The sequence below is a fragment of the Elephas maximus genome, chromosome 12 (assembly GCF_024166365.1).
Source record: "Elephas maximus indicus isolate mEleMax1 chromosome 12, mEleMax1 primary haplotype, whole genome shotgun sequence".
In the NCBI taxonomy this organism is placed as follows: Eukaryota; Metazoa; Chordata; class Mammalia; order Proboscidea; family Elephantidae; genus Elephas; species Elephas maximus.
In genome coordinates this window covers 8,025,907-8,046,121 of record NC_064830.1, presented here as the reverse complement: position 1 = coordinate 8,046,121, position 20,215 = coordinate 8,025,907, and the positions used below count along the sequence as shown (strand labels likewise).

At 41.9% G+C, this 20,215-nt stretch overlaps 1 protein-coding gene across 2 annotated transcripts; it reads right to left on the bottom strand.

Moving 5' to 3' along the window:
* Positions 1 to 2,155: 2,155 nt before the first annotated feature.
* Positions 2,156 to 20,140, bottom strand: ACP1 (acid phosphatase 1). 2 transcript variants are annotated; one of them, XM_049903219.1, is made up of 6 exons: positions 20,023 to 20,140; positions 13,636 to 13,709; positions 13,443 to 13,556; positions 5,689 to 5,750; positions 2,620 to 2,725; positions 2,156 to 2,458 (listed from the first exon to the last, which is right to left on the bottom strand). In XM_049903219.1, the coding sequence occupies exons 1-6, from the start codon at positions 20,063 to 20,065 to the stop codon at positions 2,381 to 2,383; spliced, it is 477 nt and encodes a 158-aa protein (XP_049759176.1). In that variant the 5' UTR covers positions 20,066 to 20,140; the 3' UTR covers positions 2,156 to 2,380. The 2 variants fall into 2 exon arrangements, with proteins under 2 accessions (XP_049759176.1, XP_049759177.1); XM_049903220.1 differs by lacking the exon at positions 13,443 to 13,556 and adding an exon at positions 13,282 to 13,395.
* Between the last annotated feature and the right edge of the window lie 75 nt (positions 20,141 to 20,215).

Genomic DNA, 20,215 nt, shown 5'->3' with positions numbered 1-20,215 from the left:
GTCTGTGACACAAAGGAACAGAGAAGAGTAAGAAAGTTCTTTGAGATTATTAAACTATTACTGAAACTATCAGGGCTGGGTATAACCTGGGGAGGATTCTGGTTTAATCCTATTTTCTACTTGAAGTTACTCAATCTCTTCTTCTCAATTCTTTACACCTTTAGGGTACCAATATCAAATTCTAAATCTATTTTAACCTTTTCAAATTTTCTATCTCCTAGGAAGCTTTTCAGGGTACCGCTTGGTGGCATTTAGATCACTGCGGAGCTGGACAAACGTTTAGCACTCTTTTTTTCCCGTAATGACATCACTGGGGTCATTTCTCCCTTCTTGTACCTTCTTTGGAAACCCTTGTGGCACAGTGGTTAAAAGCTACGAATGCTAACCAAAAGATCGGCAGTTTGAATCCACTAGGCGCTCCGTGGAAACTCTGGGGCAGTTCTGCTTTGTCCTGTAGATGAGTTGGAATCGACTCAACGGCAACTGGTTTTTTTGGTACTTCTTTGGTGGAGTGTCAGGAAAGCTACCTCACACTCATCCAGCGAGAGGCCAGTGAACCCTTCAAGCGTAAGTGAGTTAAGAAACCTAGGGCCCACACGTGCCACCTGGGAGCTTGGTGATGCCGCAGTGTTAAATGCTCTGAGGACACCCACGGAGAGGAACGCCCTCACGGAGCAGCCGCGCGGGTCTTCCTCCTCTAAACACTTCGGGTTCTTTCAGGTGATACTGCCCCCCCCCACCTTTGTAGGAGGATTGATTTTTTACGATTAGAAGTTCTCTCAGGACCTCCGGTCCCTAACTGTGAAGGGGGAGGATTAAAATATGCACTGTAACAAATGAAAACACAAAGCTAAGAGGGGCCTTCAGACAGCCCCAGATTTTACAGGCAGATATATTTCAAACTAATCTAATAATTAACATTATCAATTACTTAACGCCGCTACACAAAAGGTGCCATGTCGAAGTCTGAAGGAAGGGACGCTGACTGGGATCAGTAAGGAAACCCGTCCTCTGGTGTGGACACTTGCATGGAAAACCGCACCAGGAGCTGCACTGACCTTGACTTTATTGCATAAAGGAGACATTACTGTATGTGGGAGCAGTGTGCTTATTTCCATCATTTTACCTCCTAATACTGAAGATTAATAGGCACATATAACATCACAGATCATCTGAAAGGGACAAAGGCATAGATTTCTAATACTTCACTTGTTTGTCAGTAAAAAAGCAGACAAACACCAGATTTAGCTCAGTTACATTTTTACATGCCCCAGTTTATTCTTAAAACAATCTTTTCTGATATGTATTCAAATGAATTTGAGATTACACTCATCTCAAAGTACACAGAAATTACCTATATTCTCCTATAAATTTATTAAACACTGATAAAATACTTACTAACTTATTAACATATAGTATCTAAGGACTTTAATAGAACTCTCTTCTTCCAACTTTTTAAATTATTTTTCTCACCTAAGTCAATATAGATTTGACATTTGGGTTATATGTGCATATATATATATATAAAAAAAAAAAAGACACATCCATCAAACTGACTATAAGATTAAACAGCATACAGTGTCCTTTTGATACAATTAAATTTTCAGAGGCAAAGTAGCTCGGTAGGAGCAAGTAAGCTGACTTCCTTATGAAATAAACTAGACAAAAATTAAGAAGTCTCAAAGATGCTGAAGATTCGTCTCAGAAATCTTTTCCAATTCTTTTAACATGAGTGTATACTATGAGCGCATGTGAATCAAAATATGTCTGATCCAGACTGCCTCCTATGGCCAGGGCTGGCGGTCAAGGAAAGTCCCTGGGTGAACAGAGGAGAGGTAGCACAGGTGAGCAGAGGACACCTGTCCTGCATTAACTCAGCCGTGTCAGCTTACAGAGAGGTAGAGTAGGCTACTTAGACATCTCAGTGGGCTCAGATGCTGACCTGGGCCTCAAAGTGATGTTTTATTTGGTTATTCATTAATGTCATAATTAAACATTATCAGAGGAATGGCAGTTCTTAGACTGGTACCTGCCGAACACAGGAAAATGAGAGTGCTACGAAATACCAAAATTTTCTCTTGATGGTCTACTATTTTGTTTGTATTGAGGGCAAAATGGGAAGCTCAACTAATTTAAGAACATTTAACATACCCCATAAACTGTTCCGAATCAAAGATGTTTATTTAGTCTTCTGTCAATCACAGCTGATTTCCATCTACAATTATTTTGAAGGTAAGAAACAATAAGTCAACTGAAGAAATAGTTGTGGCCTTGAGCTACAGAGCAGCGTTACACTTTAACACATTCAATAATCACAAAACGTAGGGCATCACCGGGAAGCTTCGTCTCGGCTGGTCATTAGCCACGAATGGATGCGGCTTTAGTGTGCCTTCTCCAAAAATGCTCTGCAGCACCTGACACACTGCTGGTACACAGTCTCGAAGTCGGAGTCGTTCCCCTAAAAGGGCAGGAAAAATAAAGAACAAGAGTATGTGTAACAAAAATGTCTCATTTAAGAGCATCTTAACCTGTCATTTAATATGGCAGAATGTACAAACACATTAGCTTTTACACTAGCCATAAACATAAAAGGTAACGTGAAATGTGAATTGCACTTACGTAATAGGGATCTTCAATAACAAGCTGTTTTTGTGGATCATAGCTTCCGAGCAGTTCGATTTTAGCTTTGCAGTTCTTAACTTGATTACCTTTTCTATTCAAATCTCTGTAAAATTGAAACATGAACTTCAGTATTCTGATCCACAGTTTCAAGTCAAACAGGGACATCTGCTAGGGTTTATGAAACATCCATATCAAAACCCAGCAAAAGTGACCTGGTTTAAAAGTGAAATCCAATACTCAGCAGATCTGTATGGCTGTTCATGCAGCTAGATGTCCCAGGCTGGCGTATCTCTAGACAAGGGAGCTTGTATTTTCTCTGATTTACACAAAGTGAACTCCTTCAAGTCAAAAAAATAATTATGTCTTCTCCTGCGAAACATATTTCAGGACAATCACTCAACAAGAACCTGTTTCAGAAATAAAGAAATGGTGACAGAAAGAACCCAACAGCAGTATGAAGCAAGTTCCTGCTCCTCCAGATCTACACGGCCGAGACGGGGGGCCGGCGGGTCTCAGCATCTAGGCACTATCTCACGCAGTAGGCCTCACCAAGTACTTTTCCTTCTTTTATTCCTCAAGGCTCTGCCCCAAACTGCGAACTCATCACCATCCTCCTCAGGGTCTTCTGCCTCTAGCTTTCATATTGCTATTAAAAGGCAAACTTAGCTAAGCTACACTTTAATTATTCATCCTTTTTAACAAATTTCTACTGAGTACCTACCACAAGTCAGGCACTGCGCTAGTGGGTGGGGGTAACACACGACAGCAGAACTACAATCTGATGACGTTCACAGTACAGTAGTTAAGGTCAAAGACAGGGAAATGACCAAAAATCTTTAGAGTACAGTGGAAAACCTAGCCCAGGCTCCAAAGCAGCAGAACACTCCCTAAAGAAATTACTTCACGCTAAAAATGAAGAGCAAGTAGGAGCTGACTGGACAAAGTAGCAAAGAAAGAACCTTCAGGTGAAGGCAACAGCATGCGCAAAACCTGAGTCAGAGAATATACTGCACCACACACAAAAAAGTACTGTATACTGAAGTCAGTCAAGTCTGGAAATGTTGTTACTAAAGAGTTTTCTAACAAGATATTCTTGACAATATCTACAATGCTGTTATTTTGTAAATGAGAAAATTGAGAACAAATTAACTACCAAAAAAACAAAAACAGAAAGTTTAAGCATTTTAATAAGTCTTAAATAAAAACACAGTAAGTAAATAAAATGTAAACTAACATGTTGTAAAAAGGTCAAGAATGCATTTTCTTATTTATTTGGTAATAAAAACACCAAATGAGAATAAATGAAGGCAAGAAAGTATTATAAACTGTTCCATTCATATCTTTCACGCTGATAAAAGTCATTTAAAACAGAGACGGTTTTTCCTCACCAAACACATGGCATCCTTGTAAATTAGTTATTGAGACTAAGTTAACAAATTCTCATGGTTACACCAAATTATGACAAGTTCTTTGATGGCCATGTGTTTGCTATTATTCGCAATAATATTGAGTACTGTAAATGCGTTGAATAGTCTCGGTTAAAAAAAAAACCAAAAACCAAACCCAGTGCTGTCGAGGTGATTCCGACTCACAGTGACCCTACAGGACAGAGCAGAACTGTCCCGTTGAGTTTCCAAGGAGCGCCTAGGTGGATCTGAACTGCTGACGACCCTTTGGTTAGCAGACGTAGCACTTAACCACTACACGACCAGCGTTTCCAGTCTCAGTTAGTTAGTGTATTATTAAATAGTAAAATCTGTAGTGCAATAGGAAGCTCATTTCCTCAGTTTTCGAATCAGAAAATCTTTGTACATTTCATTTCGTCATTTAAGCTAAGTGTGTTCCTAACTTTGTAAAACTATACTTGTACTTGCTTGTTTTTGGAACTTTATCAGAGTGTCTCATTTCACCGCTTCTCTAGTTAGATTTAATATTCCCTTGAGTGATACCTGTAGTCCACACTAGACTCTCAAATTCATGAGGACGCCAACAACCGCTGTCGAGTCAGTTCTGACTCAGGGTAAACCCATGTGTGTCAGAGTAGAACTCTGTGCCGCAGGGGTTTCGATGGCTGATCCTTCAGACGTAGGCTGCCAGGCCTTTCTTCTGATGCGCCTCTAGTTAGGTTGGAGCCTCCAATATTTCTGTTAGCAGCTGAGCTTAACCAAACGTCCCACCCAGGGACTCCTCTCTCGAGAGTAGGCAGCATGAGTATTTTCCCCATCACTGTATCACCAGGACCCAGCACGGCGCCTACACACACAGCTGAAAAAATGCCACCGAGCTCCATGAGGTAAAATGTAACGTCACCTGAGGTCAAATACACGTTAGTGGCTGTACGGCCCAGGGGTTAGACGTGTGGACTGTAGTGCCACATGCTCTGGGCTTAAATGCCGTCACGCCCATTCACTAGTTCTGTGAACCTGGGCAAGTGATTTAGCCTCTGTGCCTCAATTTCCTCATCAATAAAATGGGGATAGTAAAGACTAACCTGCCTCAATGTGTGCTGTGAGGACGCAAAAAGTTAATACGAATAAAGCTCTCTGGTCCAAGCAGAACACACAACGTTAGCATTATTTAAGGAGCAGCCCTTATTTACTACCTTGGCCTGCCATTCTTTAATCACTGAAGGCAACTGGCAGCTTAGAGTAAAAAGTTTTCCTTTTTTCATCAGTCTTGCCTTTTTACAGGGGAGGGGCAGAGGTAGGGAGAAATAAGAAAGGTAAGACACCACACTGCCCATGGCTCACTCATATCAATAGCAAAATGACATTCATACTGAAATAATGCATCTTTTTATATCTGTATCACAACCTAGATGTTCTTCAAATTAAATCAAGCTAGTTGGACTTCCCGTATCTTAATAAACACACCCATATGACAACTCTAAATTACTCAGTGAATTTCTTGTTATTCTAAATATTCTGTATATTGTGACCACCACTGTCTAATAAATGCTTAAATTTTTTTTTTTTTTTTAAAAGTCATTTTGGACAACAAACTGCTTGGCCTATTACTGAATTAAGAGTTCAACAGAAATACTCTTAAGAAAAATTATATGATTACCTCAGATTGCTTTCATCCATACATAGTATATAATCGAATGTGGCAAAGTCTTCTCGGGTAACCTAAAATTAAACAAGAAGTCAAAAACACAGGGTTTGTATTTATGCCAGGTAGGTCTAAAAGACCCAAAGCAGTTATTAAAAAAAAAAAATTACCATATTTGAATCTGTTACTCACTAATTAAGATAAACAATTTAGGGAACTTTAAGTTAGAATTAATCTACTTCCCAAAACTGTACTGCAAATAAATTTTAAATTATAAAGTTCCTTGGGAATGATCATAATATAGTATAATACATGGACACAAAGCTTACATAACTCAACTTCAATTTCTCAGAAAAGTAGAATTCAGTCAACATACAAAAATATCACATTTAATACTCTTAATTGGTTTACCATATTTTTTTATTCTATAAGTACTTGTTCAGTGCCTACCATGCAGGGGAATATTCTGGGCCCTTGTGGGTGACATACACTAAAGTAACAAAAGCTCCCGCCTCTATGGGCTTACTTTCTACTTATGGGAGACAGGCAATACAACCAGAAACCAAACTCACTGACGTCAGGTCAATTCAGACTCCCAGCAACCCTACAGGACAGAGTAGAACTGCCCCATAGGGTTTCTAAGGATACGCAGAAGGCAATAAATGCCTTGGAGAAAAAATAAAGCAGAGGAGAGACATAAAGTGTTTTATGGGGGAGGTAGGAAGATAAAATTTTAAACAAGGTGGTCAGAAGAGATTTATTAAGAGAATGTGAGTAATACATTCATTAAATCGGTTTCTTCTTTACTCTGAATAAGTACCCTTAATTTGAATATGACATAAAAGAGTGTGCTACTCAGTATTTCTGCCAATTCTAACCTGAGAGTTTATAAATGTTTTCTGACATGATCTGTTAAGTATAAGCCTTCTTAAAATACAAACAAGAAAATATTTTGTTAGTTTTGATATTAGAAATAGTGATAGAATAAGAAAATAAGGGAATATAAACGTGCTGCAAAATGAAGGTGGACACAATTTCTAAGAATGTAACTTGAATAACAGTTTTCCTCATTAGATAGCCCACCAAACCATAGATGGAAAATGGTATCATAAAGAAGATATTGAAAATCTGGTAAACAAAGTAGTGTTTTTCTAACAATAATTGTAGAAAAAATAATAAAAACACCTAATAGCCTGTAGAAAATGAGAAACGTTGGCTTTTAAGTAAGCATTAATTTTTAGTGTTCGTTGCCATTAGCTGCTGTCGAGCCAGCTCTGTCGCATAGCGACCTGCGTGTAACAGAAAGAAAAGCTGTCCGGTCCTGCATGGTCTTCATGATCATTGCTGTTTCAGTCCACTGCTGTGGCTACTGTCAGTGCATCTCACCGAGGGCTTCCCTCGTTTTCACCAACGCGCTCTCTGCTTTACCAAGCACAGTGGCCTTTGCTAGCAATTGGTCATTCCCAGTGGCATGTCCAAAGTAAGCAAGCTGAAGTCTCGCCATCCTCACTCTTAGGCAACATTTTGGTTGTACTTCTAAGGCTGATTTGTTAGTTCTTCTGGCGGCGCACGGTACACGCAACATTCTTCACCAACATCCTAACTCAAATGCATCAATTCTGCTGTCTTCCTTTTTCACTGTCCAGCTTCTGCATGTTAATAAAGTACTAAGGAATCTATTCTGTTAGCATTACCAAGACATTAGCTTCTGTCAAAATCTCCGGGAGTAAATATTATAGGCTAGGTTCGCAAATTAACTCTTTCTCTTAGGATTAAATATTAAACATTGTTTTTAATTTTGGACCAATCTTTTATGGATCTTAAAAAAAGAACGACTTAGTAACTGACAGCCATCTAGCAAGCCATCCATGAATTTTCGATGTTGTTTGGATGACAAAATAAGAAAGATTAAGAGCAGCAGAAAGGTAATTAACATCCTGTAAACAATGTAAAGGATTTCTGCTTGCAGAAAACTGAACCTGTGTAAGGCTGAAACCTAACAGAGAAGGAAAACGCAAATATTTTCCACTAATAGAGAGCAACAGAAAAGTGCTAAGACTACACCATGTCAAAGATGGAAAGCCTGGGAGACCTGGAGAAACGAGGCAGTCCCTCCCGTTGAGTTCCGGCTCTCACACGTTTCCTGTATAATGAAATAGCTCATGGCAAACCAACAGTACTGCCAAAAACTAGAAAATCCACATAAAAAAAACAAAAACATCTCTTAAAAATCATTGAAGAGCTTCTGTGACAAGTAGGCTTTCCAAGATCAAAATCCCAAAGAGGAGGACACCACAGAGTGGGGTCGGTTAACCTTTTCTATAAAGGTCAGAGAGTAAATATTTTAGGTTTTTTGGGCCATAGGGTCCCTGTCACAACTACTCAGATCTGCTGTTATAGTACAAAAGCAGCTATAGACAATATTAAAATCCATCTGGCTGCCTACCAGTAAAACGATTATTTACAGAAAAAAAAAAAAGGTGGCAGGCCTAAGGTTTGCCTACTTGTGCCATGGAGGGAGCCACAGTGGTGCAGTGGTTAAAGCACTTGGCTACTAACCAAAAGGTCAGTGGCTTGAACCCACCAGCCGCTCCGAGAAAGATGTGGCAGTTTGCTTCCGTGAAGACTTACAGCCTTGGAAACCCTAAGGGGCAGTTTTACTCTGTCCTACAGGGTCACTATGAGTTGGAATTGACAGGAAAGCAGTCGGTTTTTTTGGGTTTACCAAGGAGAGGTCAACTGACAGTCTACTCCATTCTTCCCTCAGGGCATTTGCTGATACTTGGCACTGACTACACCCTAGAAGCAGGAGAAAGAGGTGGCAGACTGCTCCCATAAAGACTGACAGCTTTGGACAGTTCTACTCCCCACAGGGTCACCAGGGTTGGAATCAACTCGACGGCAGTGGGAATAGAAACGCTAGAACAGAGATTCTAGAACTTTTTAATTGTAGAACCTTTTTAAACTCTTAAAAATTATTTAGGACCTGCTGCCAAAGAGCTTTTGTTTATGTGGGTTCTCACTCCCGATATTTATCACATTTACTATTAAAACTGGAAAAAATTTAAAACATCTATAATTCATTTAAAAATTCATTACCTAGCATAACACACACACATACATATTTAAATAAATAACAACTATACTTTTCAAACTTAAAAAGAAAACAAAATTGTTGAGGACAGTGTCATTGTTTTACGTTTTGCAAATCTCTTTAATACCCGCTTAATAGAAAACAGATGGATTCTCACACCTGCTTCTGCCTTTGCTCTGTTGCAATATGTGTCCAAGTGGCAGTATATGAACAAAGTATGCAGTTGAAAAGGTGTATCTTAACAGCTTTTTAAAATACCTGGATATTCTTCTTTGACACCACACTAAAACTAAGGGGTTCTTTCTTAAAAGTTAGTTACAAAGTGGAATCTGAAACCACATCAACAGACTTGCGCCCCACTTCCTCGAAACCCACTGCTCTGTCTTGTGCTTTGAGTGGGTTTTTTTACTCATGCATGATTTTAACCTCATGGATCCCCTGAAAAGATCTCTGGAAACCCCAGGAGTCTCCAGACCACATGCTGCAAATTGCTATTGTTGCGATTCTCAAGGGAGGGAGAAGGCTATTTTGCCCCCCTACCAGCCCCCCACCCCTCCCCAGGACAGTGAGCGATGTCTGGAGGCACTTCTGATTGTCAAGGCTAGGAGGCGGAGCAGGTGCTCCCAGGATCAGGTGGGAGGGGCCCAGGGAAGATGCTAAACATCAGACAGTGCACAAGAGCTACCTAGCCCAAAATGTCAACAGTGCAGATGCTGAGAAATCGTCCCCAGGAGACTAGGAATCCTGGCAGAGGGCCACTGTTAAAAAGCAAAAAACCAACAGACCTGCCAGTAACTTCACGGCACTGAAGAGAAAACCTGGGGATAAGGAACTAGCAAGACGGCTAGAACTCGAAGAGCAAAGATCCCAGACGGGAGGCACAGGTGAGTGAGCCTTCCACTCAGCTTCTCCTCAAAGCATTTGCCAGATTTTTAAGCTACTCAGGGCAAAAACCTAAGAAGCCAAGTAGAAAGTTGTAGCAGACTCACAGTAACAAGGAAAAAAATCCTACTCCGGAAGTGCCAAACAGGAGGAGGCCTGTCTAGGAAGTAAGTCCTATCAAGCTCTGAGTTGGGAAGTGCTGCAGAGCTCACCCAAGGTCGGGGGGAGGCCAAAGGTAGACCAAGCCCGGCAAAGGCTACAACCCAGACTCAAGTCAGCTCAACCCTTCACTGTATTAAAGTGCTCTGGCCTAAGGCACCTACCTACAAAAGTGAACTCATTCTGAAGCAAAATACTATCATCCCAAACGTCTACAACTGTTCATACACTTTATTCAACATTCACCCCAAAACTAGCACGCATACCAAGGAACGAAACAAAGAAAAGAAACCGAAAAGATGACAGACGGCCCGATACTGGAGTTATCAGACACAGGCTTTTTCTAAAGTAACTCTGATTAATATGTTCAAGAAAATATAGGGTAAGGTGTAGAATTTCAGTAGAATCTACAAAAATAATCAAGTAAAGATTACAGAATTTAAAAAAGTCAGATAATAAACATTAAGAACTCAGTAAGCTGAGGTTTAAAGGCTGTCTGGAAACAGAACGTTAGACTTTCTGTAAACATGTTGGCAAAAAAGCTCACACTGAAGCATGAGCAAAAACGATGGAAAACACAGAAAAAGGAGTAAGAAATACATGTTCAATACACATCTAAGTGGAGCCTCAGAAGGAGAAAATGAGAGGGAAATATAAAAAGATAACAGCCCAGAATTTTCCAAAATTTATGAAAAACATTAATTAAATCACAAGTTCAAGAAGCAAATTTTTGCATACCATAGTAGTACTGCTGAAAAGTGTTTTTCTTGTTAGTTGCAGTCAAGTCCATTCCACCTCACGGTGACCCCATGTATGTCTGAGTTGAACTACACTCCACAGGGTTTTCAAGGCTGTGACCTTTTGGAAACAAGTTCACAAGGCCTATCTTCTGAGGCACCTCTGGGTGGGTCTGAACCACCAACCTTTCAGTGAGTAGTCGAGTGCTTACCTGTTTCCACCACCCAGCAACTGAATAACATGAGGGGAAAAAAAAAATTAAAAAATGACCAGAGAAAAAGACAGTCTTTTCGAAGAAACAACAATGGCGCAATGAATTTCTGAACAGAAATGATGAATGCCTGAAGACAATGGACTGAAATCTCACACTGCTGAAATAAAAGTGACTTGGTTTGGTTGGGGGCCCTGGTGGCGCGATGATTAAGAGCTCGACTGCTAACCAAAAGGTCAGCAGTTTGAATTCACTAGGTGCTCCTTGGAAACCCTCTGGGGCAGTTCTACTCTGTCCTATAGGATCCCCATGAGGCGGAACTGACTCAGCGGCAACAGGTTTGGTTTTTTTTTTCTTTTTGGTTTTAGTCCACCATCTGTATCCAAAAGTAGAACTGCTGAGTTGTAGGATACAAGCACCTTTAACTTTCCTAGACACCATCAAAACTACTCTCCAAAGTACACCCGCTTATGCCCTCACCATTTCTCCATATTCTTAATACCTGGCACAGGCAGACCACGGACAGACCTTTTAATCTTTGCCTATCTGACCGGCATGGAATGGTATCTAGTTGCTTTAATTTGCACGTTCCAGGTTACAGCTGAGGCTGAGCATCTTTTCACATGTCCATCAATATGGCAACAGGTAAACTGGCTTCAATTAGCGACAATAGAGAATTTAAAGAAGCTAGATCTACACTGGCACAAAAATAAACCTCAAAACAGCGATCAATCTTAAAAAAGCAATTTGCAAAAGGATATATTTAACGTACCTACCTAAGACAGAAACCTTCAATGCCGTCACTCCCAACCCCCTACGCTGCTTTAGATTTTTTCACAGAACGTATTAGCTATCACGCCTAGTGGCATAGTGGTTAAGAGCTCGGCTGCTAAACCAAAGGTCGGCAGTTGGAATGCACCAGGTGCTCCCTGGAAGCCCTATGGGACAGTTCTACCCTGTCCTATAGGGTTGCTATGAGTCGGAATCGACTTGACAGCGACGGGTTTGGTTTTTTTTGGTTTCCTGGTGTGCTACAGGTCTACTCGGTTTGCACTCGTTTACTAACCAAAAGGTTGACAGTTTGAATGCATCCATTTACACCACAGAAGAAAGGCCTGACAATCCACTTCCATAAAATTACAGCCAAGAAAGCCCTATGGAGCAACTCTACTCTGCAACACGTGGGTCACCGTGAGCTGGAACTGACCGGACAACAACACGTTCAGTTTGGTTTACTGGTGTGCTGGTAAAGGTCTCCCACCCATTCTGTTCCTCAGCTCCTCCAAAAACAGGACTAATTTGCAGCACCTGCTGATTTCTGTAGTGTAAATACTCCCATCACTGTCACTTTCCTGCTTCCAACATGACATAAAGTCACTCAACGGAGAGTCAGAAGGAGACGCTAGGAGTGTGCTCTTGTGAACCATCCAAGCCAGTGTCAGCACAATGTTACCACCTGACACACTGAATGGCTGCTCCTCTGTTTACCGTCTAACGTTTCAGACAAAATAAGCCCCATAAGAGCGGGAACTATGCTTTGCTTACTGCTGTGCACCCAGGACCTAAAACAGAACCCGACGTAGTAAATGTTCGATTAACACTTTGGTACAAATGAACGTGTTACAAGAACCTAAGTATACGATAAAAGAATGAGAACAAGGGAAGAATACACACCAATTTCAGGAAAATGACTATTTTGTGTGAGAAAGAGAAAACTTTAATTGTATGTCTACATATTACTTTGTAAAAACAAATAAAAATCAGAAGGTGGCAAATTTTGTCAAACCCAGCTTATGGGATTATAGATGGCCTTCAAATTATTTCCATACTCTGTGCACATTTAAAACATTTCGCATACCATACAAAAGAAAAACACATGAGTACTGAAAATTCAATACAAATGTTATTTTAAGGATAAGATTTTGGTCAACTGGAGAATTTCTCGTAATTTTTTCCACACTAAATAAGGAACCCTTAGGAAAGCAACTGTATCCTCTCATCTATAATATAAATACAAGTCTATCTTCTCACGAAATTACAAGCTTGGTTGTTACTTTATGGGCTTCAAATCTATGTCTGACATGATGAGACTGTTAATTATAGGTCCATAATATCACCCTATATTTCTGAAGCACTTCAGTTGATAAAATGTTTTTATACACATTAACTTCATTCTAGCAACAAACTCGTGAAGTAGAAGAGTTACCATGTCCCCTTTTAATTTAGACTAGGCCTGAATGATTCACTAAAAATTACATGGGTAAAACAGCGACTACAACTCAGCTCTTAACCAGGGCTCTCTACATTTTAAGTTGTAGAACTCTTACACACAATCTAATAAGTAAATTCCAAGACCATACAAGGCTTGCAGAACCACGGAACGGGAAGGGAAATCAAATGGTCACAATGCAGCTATATTTAAGTTCATCGGAGCTAAACAAACATATGCATTTGAGCAAGCCTTTTGCAACTCATGCGAGTTACGAGAATCCACATTTTAGGAATTGAACAAGGTCTTTTCTACCTGTCTTGCTTTATGAGCTGTGTTAATGTCATGATGTCTTAGGCAGCTTACAGCCCTTGGATCGGGTGACCGGCCCACGTTCCAGTCAGAAACAGCACCACTGTCAATGGTCCACTGTAACACAAAACACACACGTCTGCTTTTCGAACCAAGTACGGTACCTGCCGGGCAATGTGGTTCATGGGAATCCCATGCTTCTTCATGCAATTTTGCCCCCGGTAATCAGGAGGGTTTCCTATTTCATATGTGGATGTTGCTGCACTGTCTATCCTCCACTGCAGGGGGGAAAAGAGACATATGTTCACAGTTTACAAAACACAGGCTGGCCTCTGTGAGACACTCAACAATACTTACCTTGTCTAAAAGGTTTTGATCAGCTACAAGTTTTCTGAAAACTGCTTCTGCAATGGGTGATCGACAAATGTTACCTTAAAAAAAAGGAGGGGGGAAAGAAAGTGGGCCACAGGTTTGATAGCACAGCAGATGCTGATTTCTATTATAAAGCCGTAAACTACCCACACACCTATCAGGAGATGACTGGATTTGCCCTAAGAAAGGGCAAATGACAAACACTATTCTTTGATGTAATCCAGCGAGTGGCAGAACTCTGTAGAGAGCAACTGATGAAACCCAAGTTCGATGATTTGACACCGACTGTCTAAGTACTCAAAATATGAACAAAGACATCAGAAAAACAGTTACAACCAACATCACTAAAATGTTCAGGCTGCTATTAACGGCCCAGAAGTGAGTCACGACACCAGCGAAGTGGGCTGAGACCTGCCTAATTTAAAATGAAAGACAATAAAATGGGATTTTAAAACGTGTATTTTTAAACACACTGCACACAATAAAGACAAGTATCATTTCATGAAAAAATACAGACACAAAATGTATTTTGGCACAAGTAACAACTAAGCACGAACTTTCACGGAGCAGGGATACACAAAGCCCTGAGCTGAGGCTGCTCTGCAGAAAGATCAAAGACACAAGGTCTCCCCTGAAAACATCCGTGCCAAGCAATGTACCTAGGGGAGACACAGTCAGCCGTAAATGCAACATAAGTGGAATGCAGGAAAGTAAAAGTTGTTAGTAGAAAAAAATATATATATATATTAGTTGATCTTTAAAGGATGAAAATGATAGTCGTGGGCAGAAGCTGAATGAAGTGACATTTAAATTCCAGGGAATTGCATGAATTACCAGTGAGGCTGCACCGGGCTTCAGGTACAGACAGTGAGTATGGGCTGACGTGGCACACGGAGTCCTAAAATGCTAGACTTTGCAGGAAGAAGCTGAAGGTTTTGGGGAGAAGAGGAATGTGATGCATTTGTCCAACAAACATACTTCTGTACCCCTACTACTTACGACCCGAGCCCTTGCTGGGGCCTGAAGATAAAGAGTTGTTTAAGACACAGACTCGTCCCACAATTCAGGAGAATAACTTGCAGGGCTGAAGGGAGCATGAGAAGAGTACAAGACGGAAGGCAAAGACTACTCAGGAGGCGAATATTAAACACCCACTAACAGACCACAACAAAAGCCAAACTTGTTGCTGTCGAGTCGATTCTGACCCATGGCAACCAGGGATGTGAACTGAGGGGGTGGTGATGGAAAATGGAGGGAGAGGTAATTAGACGACAGATGTTACTCTTTATTAGAATCTTATGGTTTATGAAAAGCACATAGAAGTAAAATCTTCCAAAATGTTGCGAAGCATAACTGATTCTCTATTCCATGAGACATTTCACTCGGGTACATGACAACAACCCAGTGCCTTTTCTGCAATATCCTTTAGTTTTTACATTATAAAACCTAAGTATATTTTGTGTTTTTCCCCCCCCATATAGACTGTGGAGTAAAACTTTTATCAACCAGGAAAAAGAAAAAGAAATTAATCTTGAATGCCCTCTATCTGCTGGTCTGTGCTGTGAAGTTCTTCCTTTCCACATTGCAAATTTGTGTTTAGTTTTTAAAACAGATATTATCATTCCCCACTATTTTAATTACTGAAAGGTCTCCTATGGGTATGTAATTATTTCACCGTCACCGTATGTCATGGATTGAATTGTGTCCCCCAAAAGTATGTGTCAACTTGGTTAGGCCATGATTCCCAGTATTGTGTGGTTGTCCTCTATTTTGTGACTGTAATATTATGTTAAAAGGATTAGAGTGGGATTGTAACACCCTTACCAGGTCACCTCCATGATCCAAGGCAAATGGAGCTTCCCTGGGGTGTGGCCTGTACCACCTTTTATCACTCAAGAGATAAAAGGAAAGGGAAGCAAGCAGAGAGTTTGGACCTCATACCACCAAGAAAGCAGCACCAGGAGCAGAGCACGTCCTTTGGACCCGGGGTCCCTGTGCCTGAGAAGCTCCTTGACCAGGGGAAGATTGAGGACAAGGACCTTCCCCCAGAGCTGACAGAGAGAGAAAGCCTTCCCCTGGAGTCGACGCTCTGAATTTGGACTTGTAACCTACTAGACTGTGAGAGAATAAATTTCTCTTTGTTGAAGCCATCCACTTGTGGTATTTCTGTTATGGCAGCACTAGATGACTAACACACCATATATCCCAGAATACTCTGAACAGCAATCGCCCTATCCCCAATTGAGACAAATGTTATTATGTGAAACTCCGGAAGTCATTATAGATAGACACCTACTATCTCAGCATTTGACAACAGAAAGCCTAGTCCCACCCTTTACAAATAATCATTAACTGTAAAATTTCAGTTTAGTTTTCTCACAATAATACAAACCCTTGGAATTTTTTGTCTTAAAAGTTAAGGTGTAGTCACCCACACTCTCCCCCCAGATGGCCACCTTTAAAGAAGCTAGAAGGTTTGTACACACAAGCAGGGGCGAAAAAACATCTACTACCGAAAGGTCAGAAGCAAAGTCATAGTAGCTACAAGATCACCGGACAAAACATCCGGCTGGGTATTATTCGCCCTCCCAACTGCAGAAGTTGCCATCACCAGTTTATTTAAAAATAGAACCCATCAGTAAACAATAAAACACACTAGTTCAGGCTGTCACCTATGAAATACACTCTAAAAACTTAAAACGCTCTCTTCAAATTTAAGGAAAAGCTTCAATCCGTAAAGCCTCCAGTTTGGGTGTTTTTTTTTGGTCTTTGTCTTTTCCAAATTGTTGTAGTTAGTTGCCTCAGGATCGACTCCGACTCTCGGCTTCCCCAGTGTGTGCGGTGTAGAATTGCTCCACAGGGTTTTCAGGGATGGGACCTTTTGAAAGAGGATTGCCAGGCCTTTCTTCCAAGGTGCCTCTAAGTGGGTCTGAACAGCCACCCTTTCAGCTAGCAGTTGAACGCTTAACCATTTGCATCACCCAAGCACTCGCTTCCAAATTAGGCGGCATAACTCAACACCTTCATTTCAAGGCTACGGACTAACCACAACAACATAGTTAAGCCCTATGAGGATAAGGGCTGTGTCTGGTTTACCAGCTGGAGTATCCCCAGCAGCTCTTGGGGTATGGCACATACAAAGCACTCAGTGGAGATCTATTTAACGATAGGAAAAAATACACTATCTCTACCAGCCGTGCAGACTATGGCCTGATTGACAGCTCTGTCCTCCAGTAGGTCTTTATCTCACAAAAACATAAAATACTTAATGATCTTGCCAAAGGAAGTGGTCGCATGCGATTAGCTTTAGCAACAAAAACCATGATGCAGCTGTAGACTTCAGCCCTTCAGTCTCAAACCCAAACCCACCGCCATCGAGTCCATTCCGACTCATAGCGACCCTACAGGACAGCGCACAACTGCCCCACGGGGTTTCCAAGTCTGTGCATCTTTACAGGAGCAGACTGCCCTTAGCAGCTGAGCACTTAGCCACTACGTTACCAGGGCTCCTGTCAGTCTCAAAGGGATCCAAATAACTGTTTTGAAGGAATAAAATTTTTACATTTGAAAACTATACAGTCTTTAATGCCCTATGCATAGGCTACCATGTTAATACATACACAATATCTCGTAGTGAGAGACCACGACCACACACCACCTCTACCATTAATACTCTGGCCCCATCCACAGGGTCATCTCTTGCCTAGATTACTGCAGCAGTTTCCTATCTGGTCTCCCTCCTGCCCTTGCTTCCCCTTCTGTGGAACCTCAACACACAAGCTGGAATACTTCTTTTAAAACTTAAAGGAGATCAAAACTCTCAAAATGCTGAAAATTCTCCAATGGCTTTTTATTCCAAGTAAAAGCCAAAATCCTTGCAAGGCCTACAAGGCCTGATAGATATGGACCTCCTTATGCCTTCAAGCAGGGGTCCAAATGTCATATAGCTCGTGGCCAAACTCAGCCTGCCATCTTTTTTTGTATGGTCTACAGAGCTAAGAGTAAGTTTTACATTTATAAATGGTTGAAAAACTCAAAAGAATATTTTGTAACATATGAAAATTACATGAAATTCAAATTACAGTGTTCCTGCTACACCTGAGGTATGGCCCACAAGCCTTTCTTTACAGAAAAAGTTGGCAGACTTCTCCTCTAAAGCATCCATTGTACATAATGAATTAACTTTCCCTCTATCATCTAAAATGGTACTAATTCTGTGTTATCCATAGGAGGACTGAGAAATTAGGCACTCAAATTATCTTCTGAATTCTCAGGTTCAAATCAGGAATCCTGACTGAGAAAGGCTACATGGTCACTCTGCCTCCCTCGCCTTTTCTTGAACATGGGCAGCTCACTCTCACTTCAAAAGTTTTTCCCTCCTTTCCCTTAAGCCAAGGATGATTTCCAAAAGTAAGTACTAGGCTTACTTCCTCATCTCTCTCAAATCTTTGTTCAAGTGTTACCCAGGGCTTCCCCTTAGACCAAGGATGGTTTCCACAAATATTTGCTAGGCTTACTTACTCATCTCTTTCAAGTCTTTGTGCAGGTGTTACCCAGGGAAGGCCTTCACTAAAACCACACTAGACTCCCATCCGACTCCTGCTTTATTTTCTCAATACCTAACACCATCTGGCTGAGTATACACATTACCTGTTTGATGTCTGCAGAATGGGAGATCTAGAAGTGCAGATATTTTCATCTGTTCTGTTTGCTATTATATCCCTAGCATGTAGAACAGTGCCTGTGTCTTAGTTACCTAGTGCTGCTATAACAGAAGTACCACCAGTGGGTGGCTTTAACAAACAAATTTCTTTTCTCACAGTTTGTTGTTGTTGTCAGGTATCATTAAATCGGTTCAGAGTCATAGTGACCCCATAGCACAACAGCACAAAACACTGTCCAGTCTGGTGCCATCGTCATAATCATTGCTATGTTTGAGCCCACAGTCTTACAGTTTAGGAGGCTAGAAGTCTGAATTCAGGGTGACGGCTCTAGGAAAGGCTTTCTCTCTTCCGGCTCTGGGGGCAGGTCCTTGTCTCTTCTGAGCTTCTCCTCCTGGGCAATCTTCCTGTGCCTTGGTATCTTCCCCCATCTCTGCTCTGTTCATTTGTTTAATGTCTTTTATATCTCAAAGGAAAACACTGGTGGCGTAGTGGTTAAGTGCTACGTCCACTAACCAAAAGGTCAGCAGTTCAAATCCACCAGGTGCTCCTTGGAAACTCTATGGGGTAGTTCTACTCTGTCCTACAGGGTCGCTATGAGTTAGAATAGACTTGAAGGCAACAGGTTTTTTTTTTTTAATATCTGAAAAAAGACTGACTCAAGAGACACTCTATACTAATTCCGTCTCATTAACATAACAAAGGCTACTCATTCCCAAGGGAGATTATAACCACAGGCATATAAGTTAGGATTTACGGCACCTATTTTGGGGGGACAAAACGCAATCCATAACACCTAGTACAGACTAGGTGATCAAAAGAAACCTGCTGAATGTACTGAAAATAAATATACATAAATATACACTCCACATTAGCAGCCACCATGGTGCATTACAGGAGCCCTGGTGGCACGGTGGTTAAAGCACTCGAATACGAACCAAAAATGTCAGCAGTTCAAATCCACCAGTGCTCCGCGGGAGAAAGATGTGGCAGTCTGTTTCCGTGAGGATTTACAGCCTTGGAAACCTTATGGAGCAGTTCTACTCTGCCCTATAGGATCGCTATGAGCCCAAGGGTGGTGGGTGTGGTTTTTGTGGCGGTGGGTTTTTTTTATTATACCAGCATGATCAACAATATGAAATTCTAAAAAGGAAAATATCCCTGAACTGGAAAGCACTGGAGAAATTATTAATATAAGTCACCTTCATTTGTCACGTGGAGAAACCGGGACACTGGCAGATGGGGTCAGGGACGAAGGTTACAAAGATATCTGAATTAAGGTCTCCGTGGCCTGGCTTTTACAACGGAGAAGCAGGAACCCTCCCACCGCGATCCACGTTAGCTCGGTTCCACCTCTAAGCACCGGCCAGGGGAAACTGGGCAGCTAAGCAGCGTTTCCCCGGGCGTCTGGGCATCACGACAGCACCACAGACGTTAAGGCGTATGAGGCCGGCAGTCTGCGCGGGAAGCGGGAAGCGGGGGCTCCAGGCCAGTGCAATAGGGGAAGTGCTGCTTTGGAGACGGGCTCTGCCAGGGCAAGGCGGGGAGGAAGGGCCCCGGTCGCCCGTACCCCACAGCCAAGTCTCCGTCTCCCGCTCCAGGCATCTCTCCGCCCACTTTTCCTGGTTCAGCAGCGCGGCCCACAGCGCAAGCGGCCCCATCCAACCCTCCAGTGAAAGTCGGCAGTGGGGTTCCATCAGCACCCTCTTACCCAGACATACAAACAGCACGGACTTGGGGACCTGCTCCGCCATCTTGTCAAGCCCTGCCAAGTAGCACCTGAGTCAGAGGCTCCGGCCGGAACCCGCCGAGCCGCGGCGCATGCGCATTCCCAGCGTCCGGCCCCCGCGCACAGGCGCACTCCGGATCTGGCCCCGCCCCGGGCCACGTGACCCCGCCCCGAG

What these genes read in the sequence shown, in the direction of transcription:
- ACP1 (XM_049903219.1), bottom strand. Translation starts at nt 20,065, where the DNA reads ATGGCGGAGCAGGTCCCCAAGTCCGTGCTGTTTGTATGTCTGG. An exon ending in TGAACCACATTGCCCGGCAG is followed by an intron (nt 5,751 to 13,442) that starts GTACCGTACTTG and finishes GTTTAATTTTAG; the next exon opens with GTTACCCGAGAAGACTTTGC. An exon ending in TTATTGAAGATCCCTATTAC is followed by an intron (nt 2,459 to 2,619) that starts GTAAGTGCAATT and finishes CTGCCCTTTTAG; the next exon opens with GGGAACGACTCCGACTTCGA.